General features: G+C 34.4%; 1 protein-coding gene across 1 annotated transcript; it reads left to right on the top strand.

Annotated features, from left to right (window-relative positions):
* The first annotated feature begins 6178 nt into the window (after positions 1 to 6178).
* On the top strand, positions 6179 to 11216 carry LOC109021509 (serine carboxypeptidase-like 42). The gene is made up of 10 exons (XM_035691030.1): positions 6179 to 6942; positions 7731 to 7838; positions 7984 to 8076; positions 8352 to 8444; positions 8782 to 8867; positions 9040 to 9318; positions 9400 to 9533; positions 10386 to 10478; positions 10589 to 10706; positions 10807 to 11216. Exons 1-10 carry the CDS (start codon positions 6696 to 6698, stop codon positions 10972 to 10974), a joined length of 1419 nt encoding a protein of 472 aa, XP_035546923.1. The 5' UTR covers positions 6179 to 6695; the 3' UTR covers positions 10975 to 11216.
* Positions 11217 to 11626: the final 410 nt, after the last annotated feature.

Here is an 11626-nt window from a genome sequence, read left to right on the forward strand (position 1 = left end):
ACGCAGCGTTTCAGTGGCAATAAAACACACCGTTTTGCCTCTTCTTTTTCTTTCCAATCTGACACATAGGAGATGTTTGGATAGTCTTTTGATAAAGATTAATTTATTATCCGAAAAAAAAGATATTCAATATTGATTTATTTTTTATGTTTTTTTTTTCTTTACTTTTCAAATTTTTAGATTTCATTTAATCATTTCAAAATTTTTAAATTTCAATAAAAAATATTATAAACAATTCAAATTTTTTAAATATCAAAATAAAAATAATATTATAATAATATTTTATTTAATTTACATCTCATCACATCTATGCAAACAAACGTGGCCGTGTTTTGTTCTAAGTTTATCAAGTACACTGATAGTATTTCAAATTTATCAATAATTTTATATGTCAAATTCTAAAAAAAAAAAAATTCTTTAACCGCAAAGAGATATCACAAATATAAACTTACAAATTGACATGACTTGATATAACATATTAGATTGTATCACATTAAACTATATTCATTTAACGACGGGATGCTTATAATAAAATTAACTCATGCTTAGAAATATTGATTTCCTGCTCATACATACAGTGATGATGTTGCACATAAACAGTGGTGGAAGGTGCATGATGCCATGCTGAACAATGTGCAAAAATTTTGTTTGCTGAGGTCTAAGCAAAAGGCAGCAATCGAGTGGGATCGAAGGCAAGCTGAGAAAGAAAATTACACTCAAGGCAATTGAAAAATTAAGATAAAAGACAAGTGTTTGGGGACATGTTTTGGGGGTTTCTGCTTATGGGAGGGTATGTTAGGGCACGTAGATGAAAATAATGAGTAATATTACATATAAACATGAGTTGTATAAGTACCATACACTTCTTTTAAAAAAGAATATGATTCACTATTAAAATAAAATTTTTATATAGATTCTATATTTATTTATTTATTTTTTTTAGAAAGAGTGTGCGGTGCGCATTCTATAACTGTAAATATTATTCTCGAAAACAATTAGACAGATAATGTATTGTTGCTCCAGTTACTACCACATCTCTCTCTTCTTTCTGATGCAGTCCCTTTCTTTTTTTCTTTTCCTCTTTCTTTTTAGAAAAATATTTTCATACTGTCTCATGGAGGACATAATTCAGCACCTTTTTTTTTATCATCTTCTTCTGCTTTAAACTTTTGTTATATCCAGTTTGATGACTTTCATGTACCTCTATCCCATTCTTTTCAAAGTATATTTATACCAGTTTTCTCAAGTAGTGTGACAAAATTACACTAGCCCAAGGACTCACAACCAAAGATCAAACTAAAGGAAAATGTACTTCTTATTGATAGAAACAATACATCAATATAGAAAATAACTTGGGTAGGACAATACTTGCACAAGATAGAAAAAAGTTGAGCAAGACTAGATATCACTCTCTCTTTGCTTGGAAGTTAGCCTAGGGGATATATAGAGGTTGGGAGATGGTTCAAGAGCATTCTCACACTTATCCAACAAGACAAGCAAGACTTTTCATGAGCCCAAGAAGGGGGTACGAATTTGCACAAGAAAAATGAGTAGGATTGCCCAGAAATGTGAAGGGTTGTATTGGAAGAAGTGGAAATTCTAAGTTCATGGAATGATACTAGTATGTGAATGGAGTGTATGTGGTCAACATAGGAAATGGTGAGGCGTAATGGCTAGGAAAGAAAGAGTGACATGTCACGTGTCATTCTACATGTGCAATTGTGTCCAACACTCAAAGTTACATAAATATCTCACTACATTTGTCAAAGAAACATAAATGTGGATTCTAGAAACTTACTTTAACATTTAGGCTATGTTTGGTTGATAGACTCAACTAAGATCAACTTAGTTCAGTATAATTTTAAACTGAGTTTAACATCCAAACACCCAACTCTCAAATTACTAAACTCATCTCAATTCAAAATTTCTTTACATGTGAGACCCACAACCTTTTCAATTCAACATTTCTTTACACGCGAGACCCACAATTTTTTTCAACTTTTCATAAATATATCTAGACTCATTTTAACATCCAAACGCATTTAAACTCATCTTAGGTAGATCTCACAAAACTCACTCCACCATATCAACTCATTATTATTCATAAAGAATTCAACTTAGCTTAATATCCAAACGCAGCCTTAACAGATTCTCTGTTGGATTCTCTCGAATATGTTTTGGATTCAAATCCACTATATGCATTGAGGTTGAAGCTCTTTTCTCTGCGTTTTTCTTTGCACTGTGGCATCATGGCAAATTCTCCTGCTTCATAATTTTAAATGATCTGCCTATACTAGTTGTCATTGACATTAAGAAAGGAGTGTCCCTTATTGGTATTTTCTGTATCCTTATGCAAGGAATTACAAAAAAGGCTTCACATTATGATAATTATCATTAAGCATATAAATAATTAAATTTCCCTCGTCCCATTAATTTAAACTTTTGGAACAAGTAATGATTTCACGTGACTTCTCTTTTATCAGCAGTTTACAAGTTGATATGATGCTGTATGGCTTGAATCACTGAACAAAAGTGTTAGGGTTTAATATGCATGCTGCTTTTACCACATTTTCATGTTTCATCATTTTCAATATGCTAACATAGGAATTTAAATGAAGTTGTGGTTTTGGAATGGTTGGTTAGACTTAATTCAGTTTTAGAAATACCAGTAGCCCCCAAATGGTTGTGTGGGATTGAGAAAAGGGACTCTTTGCAATATAACTTCTGAAATTGAATTGAGGCTCATCTCTAAATTAGGAGAATGACATATTTCTTCTACAGGTCAGGTTCCCCCAGTATGGAAGATATTGAAGCATTTTCAGCAAACTATAGAGCACGTTTGGATGAGCCAGAGCTCTGTAAATCTATACCTGAAAACTTATATTTGGAGGTAGCTTTTCCTAGTTCTTTCTTATGCTTTTGATGGTGGAGACATGCCTCAGCAGACCAAAAACCTCAAAGAATAATATGTGGTGCAGGGCTACACAGTTATGGTTATCATGCGGTCAGTAGATTTTAATTTCTATTCATGGTGCTTTTTCTAGTACTCTCGTTCAGTTTTCTTCATATTTCAGTAGTTTAAGTGAATACACAGACATAGACAAATTTATCTTTTCGCGTTAATCGAATTTATTGTCGACCTTGAAGAGTTTTTGTAGTTGAGCTTAATCAATTGGGGTTAAGGTTTAGTTGAGTTGAGTCATATAGATAACATTATATTAATTCAATGTGATTATGATAATCAAAACTAGAGTACGTTAAAGTTCCTTCCTTCTCTTTACCACCAACTTCCAAGTGCTCTTATTCTAATCTTGGGGTAGATTCACGGGTTGTGAATACAAGTTTGTCATTAGGCCTTATGATGTATAACTCTGTCTTGCATTCTCTGTTTGATACTTTTACTGTTAAGTCTGTGATAAAAATGAAGTTTCTTGCTTGTCATTATGTTTCAATATCCACTATATTATATCATCATTTGAATAATATGTTTTCAAATCTTTGTTGATTGTTATTTCTCATTTCTTCCATCATTCAATTGAATCTTCAACAAAACGAGAAATCTACACTCTTGGCTAATCTGCATTAATATATATATATATAGATATGTTTCTGCACCGTCTGAGATATAAATTGATCATCAGCTCTCCACTGTGGATATGAGTTAGCTTTTATATTGACCTACTCCACCCTTGATGATGATGTTTACCTAATCTTCATATTTTGAAATATGACATAATTGATGCATGTGTCAATGAGAAAACAGAAAGGAAACGTCTCATGTGTATGTTGTGTGTATTCCAAATTTTGTGGTCTTGGAGATTTCTCCAAGCCCCTCATCACAATAATGCCAGTGTAAACCAAGTTCACAGCAAATATGTTAGCTGCTTAACTATCAATTTGGCTGAAGTATCTATAGATAGCAGGGCCGTGACAACTCCATAGCACAGTACCACAGTGATAAGGCATGCTATGACTGCTAATAAGAGTAAAGAATTACAATGCCAGGATTTTTTTGAACAACCTCACAAGGCAAATCGATGGACTGCACTTTGAAACTGATGATTCCCTCGTTTGACTTGACTGTGATTATGATATTTTAAACATAATGATTTGTTTACTTTTCTTAGTGGAGCGATTATCCTTTCTTGTCATATGTAACTTACATTTTATGATGAATTCTAGTTTTGTTTTTACTGGAAAGATCGTATTTTTACCATATATGACATTACTCATCATCTTCCTTACCTCTTTTTTTTGTCATCCTTTCCCCCAACCATCAATGCGCATTTGACTGTGAATGTAAAGTTGGGGAGGAGCCTCTAAATGGATAAGAGAGTGATGAGTAATGTTACATACAATTGTAGAGTGTGCAAGCGCCGTGTAGTTGCTTTAAAAAATAGTGGAATCTATTATTAAAAAAGTAATTTTCTTTTCAAGTAGGTTCCGTATTTATTCAAATTTTTCAAAGTAATTGTGTGACACTTATACACTCACGACTGCAACTATCATTTCTCTTATATCAAATGGTCCACTTGCTCTTACTTTGTGTCTTTGTAGTCATAAGTTTATGATTGCTGTCATCATTGTGCTTCTCACTGCTTATCCCACATCCCAACAATGAAAATTGCAAAAAAGGTAGACCATTTTCTCGGAGCCCAGCATCTGTACCAGAGTTATTGTACGTGTTGTTGGGCCACCTCTTGTTCTTTCCCTAAACGAGGTCTTCATATAAAAATAATTCCACACTTACAGTAAAGAACAAATACAGATCAATTCCCAAATAAGGAAATTACCTGTCAAAATGTTCCCAAACATCAAATGATTCTCATAGTACTTAGAAGTTGGAGTAATGTTAGGGTAGGTCACAAATGCACAAACATTGTGTAAGACTTTTGTAAAACAAATGGGAACCCCTAAAAAAATGAGTTTTTTACAATTTTATTTTTATTTTTATTTTTTTATAATAGAATCTATTTTTTTTTAAAAGTATGCGAGACTTGTACATTTAAAACTCGTACATATCATTATGCTTATTGAGAAATTTCTGTCATCGCTGTGCTCTTTGAGCCCTTTTATGATTAGTTTGAAAATAAAGTAAGTTAATTAATTTGATCAACTCATGAGTCACGTTAATTGACAAAAAAAGAAGATATAATTATTAAGTGAGGAAATTCAAACTCATGTTTAATTTGATCCTAATCTTTTTGTTTCGATTCTGCTGTAGAAAATTACAAGCTAAACAACAATCTTATCAAGATCCTTTTAACCAAATGACATAAAATATGGTCTCCAAACAAGAAAACCAGTTGGAATCCTCTGCCCCTTTATAATAAAAAAATAACACTAATCCTTTCAAAAAATAATAATGTTATATGCAATCGTGAAGTGTGTAAGTACAGTGCAGTCATTTTGAAAAAAAGTAAAATTTATTATTAAAAAATTATTATTTTTTCATGTGAATCTTGTATTTATTCACTTTTTTAAAAATGATTGTATGGCGCTTGTGCACTCACGACTGTAACTATCATTTCTCTAAAAAAAATGACATTATTTGGTGCATGTTTGGAGGGATCAGGCCAGAAAAATTTTATTCATTATCTCTACATACAACACACTATATGTTTTTAAAATTTTTTTGTTTTATTAAATTTGTGATATATAAATGATGAATAAAAAAATTTAATAATAATAAAAAAAAATCTGATGTATAATATATAAAAATAATGAGCAGCAAAACTCACTCATTAATTATCCATAGAAAACAAACCCTAATGAGATCCCTCGTTAGCCCACTTTTTTAATTACAGCATCAATGTGAAGATAATAGTCACAGTCTCTCTGTGTGGGGTAGCTTGAAGTTCACTTTTTATTTTTTATCCACAACCAGTAAAATATGATTCTTGACCAACTTGCCGCTCTTTGTTCTAAAAAAGTTCCGGTGGGCTCCAGCAGAGTTGAAGAAGAGCAACAGGTTCGGAGTGAGGACGAAAAAGCAAAAAGGACGGCCGAATTGTCTTCTTTCTATGGTAAAAGAGAAAAACAGAAACAGATTTATTTTGCATTCTGCTCACTGGTTGGTTCGTTTCTTACATATTATTATATGATAAACTATAATAATTCCTTTATTTTATTAAATTGTTTAGTAATATACTGATCTTTCGTACTATCCATGAAATATAAATATTCATGAAGCGGCTGAAGCAATACATCTGAGTTTTGACTTTATTGACTGTCAAGTCTTTTGGTTATTATATATACTTCCCAACCTATCTCTCTCTCTCTCTCTCTCTCTGCGGCTCTTTTTAAATGTTTAACGGCCAATCTGAAAGGAAATTACTGCCCCAGCTATAGCCTGCAAGTCTGCAACTTGGTAATGTCCGTCTCTTGCTCTTTGGACTGTGTTATGTACAGTGCACATACAGAAACTTCAACAGATCGGATCTTGAACTTTGAATGAGACACTTTTTGCTCAAGTAGCCCTGGATCCACGTGACTTTTTATAACATAACTTTTTGTTTTGCGGATAAAGTAATACGGAATCTGGACTTATAACAAAAGATACGTTTTCTTTTTTTAATTATGGTTTATCTTTTGGGTCATACTCTTTTTGGCTGGAATATATCTTTTAGACGGAAATTCGGTAGGTAACGGATAAAAGGGTGGGTCTTTCCGTGAGGATCTCGGGATTCCCTGAGATGGCTAGGTGTTGGTTTGGTGGGGTGTTGGTTGTGGTGGGGTGGGTGTGCTTGTTTGGGGTTCGTGTAGAAGGCTACCCAGTTGAGGATCTGGTGGTGAGGCTGCCCGGACAGCCTAAGGTTGGGTTCAGGCAGTATGCTGGGTATGTTGATGTAGATGTCAAGGCTGGGAGGAGCCTGTTTTACTATTTTGTGGAGGCAGACAACGAGCCTGACAAGAAGCCCCTCGCTCTCTGGCTCAATGGAGGTTGGTTCTTATACTCTCCGTTCATTTATACCTGCTGATCATGTGTGAACAATGGAACTCCTATCTGAATGGCATTTTCATGACGTGATGTCTTTTTAAAAGTAAATTCTAGTACTTTTTGTATGTGTGGACTGTTCTTCGGACTTGTTCGATTGGTTCCTTCTACTTTGTTTCTTTTTATAAACTTGAAGATGTTTCTTCATTGTACTTCTGGATCTTGTGCCTACTCTCCGTTCCTATGTGGAAAGTTGTTTTTTCTATTTTTAATTCTTTTGTAGTGTTCATTTTTTTCTTTCCTATGTAGTTGGATTTTGTTCACTGTGCACTCATGTTCGTGGTTATTGGCACTATTCTTTTTCCCCGGGGCGCTTTTAGTTTTTGAAATGCAATTTAGTTCCTACTTTCTTTAAGTGTGAAGTATTGTACTTGGACTCCCACAACGGTCACTTCTTCTCCAACGTCCTTTTGGCAATTGTAAAAAAATGAAAAAGCTATATTTAGACTTTTAAGGCATTTAGCAACTCTTGGTTGTGTTGCTTGGTTGTTCCTAGTAAGCAGATTTATCAAACATAATGTTCTTTTATTGTCTAGAGGATGAACCTCGCCTTCTAAATTACTATTTGCTGAATTTTTTCCCTTTTTAGCGGTGAGATAGGAAGAGTTTTAATCTTGTTGTCCCATGAGCTCCCACACTGAAATAAAATTACTATGAAAAAATTACTGTGAAACTTCAATCAGTTGTGAGGCTCTTAGATACCAAATTAATGATAGAAGCCTTGTGTATTCAGGTCCTGGTTGTTCCTCTATTGGTGGAGGTGCCTTTACAGAGTTGGGTCCATTCTATCCTAAAGGTGATGGTCGAGGCCTTCGAAGAAATTCAATGTCATGGAATAGAGGTATGTCACATAGCATGTAATGTGGGATTTTGTTTTATTGGTTGGGAGCATGTAGTAGGGACTTAATATTTTTTCTTTGTTTAATTTTTAAATTCTGGTACTAATTCATTCCATAGATCTCATTCCTGATCTTTTCGTTTTGTAGCATCAAATCTCCTCTTTGTTGAGTCTCCTGCTGGAGTAGGATGGTCATACTCAAATACAAGCTCAGATTATACTTGTGGAGATGCCTCCACTGGTAAAGAGAATAGCTCAAACCGTTTCTCCTCTTAAATTGATTTTTAGCGTTTGTTTGTTCTAGAGTGTTCACTCTAAGAACAACACACATACACACACAACAAAACTTCAGATTTGTTGGATTCTAAAAAATTGGTTCCACTTGTATTTGTTCCAAGCTCAAGCTCTTATTTTTTGCAGCTAGGAATGTGCATACACACACACACAACAAAACTATTGTGTTAAAAACTGGTTCCACTTGGATTTGTTCCAAGCTAAAGCTCTTATTCTTTGCAGCTAAGGATATGCATATATTTATGATGAAATGGTACGAGAAGTTTCCAGAATTCAAATCCAGAGGACTGTTTCTCACTGGAGAAAGCTATGCAGGTTTGACAAACAATAATAGAACTTTCATTTGATATCTGGATTGTTTTCTTGCAACCCCTACAGTACAAAAGTTCAAGATTTATCTGGTGATTTGAACTGAGAAGACAAGAACAAGATTTACTATTTCAGGAGTTTCTGATTGTCAATTTATGTACCATGGTGCATATGGAAAATTTATTGCTTTAATTCTTAGAGCGATTTACCTTAATCTGTTTTTCTGCAACAGTTTAAACGTCTCTTTCATTATAAAAGCTTATATTTTCCCTGTTTTGCCTCTTTCACCTCATGCTTTCCAAGTTTCTATAGGTTCCTTATATGTATAAATGTCTCTATATAGGGCATTACATACCACAATTGGCAATTGCTCTACTTGACCATAATGCACATTCAACTGGTCTCAAGTTCAACATCAAAGGGGTTGCTGTAAGAAAACATTAAACACTTTTATTGATACCCCACAATTCATTCATAACCTAAGTTCTTCACTTTGTGTGTGTGTGTGTGTGTATATATATATATATATTGAGATTTTCCTTGGTATCTTGCTAATGTTGTGCAATTTATCTAATCTGTTCACCTATTCTTCTCTGTTTAGATTGGGAATCCCCTTTTAAGACTTGATCGAGATGTTCCAGCAACGTATGAATTCTTTTGGTCTCATGGAATGATTTCTGATGAAATTGGCCTTACAATCATGAACGAGTGTGATTTCAATGATTATGTCTTTGCAAGTCCTCACAATGTGACTGAGTCATGTGAAAATGCCATCAGTAGTGCAAACATTGTCGTTGGGGAATATATAAACAATTATGACGTGATCCTTGATGTTTGTTATCCATCTTTAGTAGAGCAAGAGCTCAACTTGCGGAAACTGGTATAGCTTGTATTAACTTTGTATTCTTATGCTATTGTATTATTTAATGGTCAAATTTACCATTTCATCTCTTTTCTGCAGGCTACTAAGATTAGTGTTGGGGTTGATGTTTGTATGACCTATGAAAGACGATTCTATTTCAACCTTCCTGAAGTTCAGAAGGCTCTTCATGCAAATCGTACCAGATTACCTTATGGCTGGTCTATGTGTAGCCCGTAAGTATTACGTGCAGTTTGCTTCTTAGCAACTTTGGAAGTTAGAAATAAGAGACTTCTATATGCTGTAAGCTATACTAATGTATCCTGTGTGGAAGTGGAAGTATGATGCGATTTAACTGCTTATTTATCTTTCAATATCTAATGGTCATTTTCAACTTCTGTCAAGAAGAGGCTATAACTCCTTAATTTTAATCAAATGTAAAAAGAACAAAGAACTTGCTCAGTCATACGAAGTTATGACAAAACTGTGTGGAAACTATACATTTGTCCACTTGGACTTTATTCTTCCTCTAACTTGATTTTCAACATTTTTGGTGGTCTTGTTGGTCATACAAGCTCCTTTTTAGGGTTGACAATCACAATATATTCTAAACTTGATTTTCAATTGGTCTTGTGGGATGAGATCTTTCAAAGGGTTGATGTTGCTTGGGTTATGCTTATGAGGGTGGTGGATCTATTGGGTTGTTGGAGGAAGATGCAAGGCTGTCATCAAGTGGCAGCGGTGTGAAAGATGATTCCGTTGTGCATCATGTGGTGTATTTGGATGGAAAGGAATGCGCGCTGCTTTGAAGATAAGGAATGCACATTGGCTGAGTTGAAGAATTTTTTCTTTCATACTTTATTGTCTTGGCTTTCCGCTATTGTATTGCAGGGGGGCAATATCCATGATTTCTTGTCTTTAATTTATCGCATGTAGAATGTATTTTGATGTTCTTCTGTATACTTCCTGTGTACATGGGTTATGCCTATTTCATTCATATATATAATATTTATCTCTTATAAAAAAAAAAAAACAATTGCAACTTGCTAATTTGGTATAACTGATAATTTTACTTTTTTATTGTGCAGTGTTCTGAATTACAGTGATACTGATGGTAACATTAACATTCTTCCCTTGCTCAAAAGAATAATCCAAAATCACATTCCAGTCTGGGTTTTCAGGTAATTTGAAGAAAAGATATACAAGCAGACATGCTAATTTTAAGCTGGCATAGTTTGATCAATAACTTGATTGCTATATATAATGCCGTTGTTGATTGAACCAATTTTAGTGGGGATCAAGATTCTGTTGTGCCGTTACTGGGATCTCGGACACTCATCAGAGAATTGGCTCATGATCTGAACTTCAAGATTACAGTCCCATATGGAGCTTGGTTTCACAAGGGCCAGGTACTTCATGCACTCCAATATTTTTTTAGAGTTATTCCTATAGTGCTTCTGTCTGTGTTGATCATAATTCCCTGCTGCCTTTTGTTTCTATTTTGAATAGGTGGGAGGTTGGGCAACCGAGTATGGGAATTTATTAACTTTTGCCACAGTAAGGGGTGCTGCACATATGGTACCATATGCACAGCCCTCAAGAGCATTACATCTATTCAGTTCATTTGTGCGTGGCCGGAGATTACCAAACACAACTCGTCCTTCAATTGATGATTAATAAGGTTTCACCTATCATTTACAATGTTGTCAAAAGTTTCAAATTGTTTCATCATTCTGAGATCTCTTCATTCAAAGGCATAAGATAGGAGTTGGTTTTTCAGTGGTAATAACGAAGAGAAGAAACAGTTTCAAATTTATTCGCGGAAGGAACAGAATCCAAATGTAATTTCATATAGAACGTTTCTGCATTCTCTATTTTGTTGGATGGACTTCTATACATTCCATTGTGGTTGCAACTTATTTCTGACGGAGATGAAAGAACTTAATAGTGATAGAGTCTATTCAAACTGTTATAAGAAGAAATAAGTCAGGTAATGCCATGGCACTCCATCAATCTCATAAAAATAGAAACAAGGGATGTTTTCCAGTCAGGCACGTTGAATAGATTGCAGTGCTGAATTCACTGGAGAAGCTTTGGCCATAGATACGCTTGAAACCAGTGCGATGATACATAGATAATAAGAAGTCTATCAGGCTGCTCGGAGTTGTACGCTCTGGTAATGACAGTATTTTCATATGAAAGTTGAGGAAACTACAGGCCGGATTAGTGGGGAAAATGTGGACTCTTAACTTTCTGAAATTACTACAAATATTTACAATATTTATATTCATAGGTGCCTAGAGGTATATGTCCGAGACAGCCAAGGCCT

The sequence above is a fragment of the Juglans regia genome, chromosome 6, assembly GCF_001411555.2.
Source record: "Juglans regia cultivar Chandler chromosome 6, Walnut 2.0, whole genome shotgun sequence".
NCBI classification, from domain to species: domain Eukaryota; kingdom Viridiplantae; phylum Streptophyta; class Magnoliopsida; order Fagales; family Juglandaceae; genus Juglans; species Juglans regia.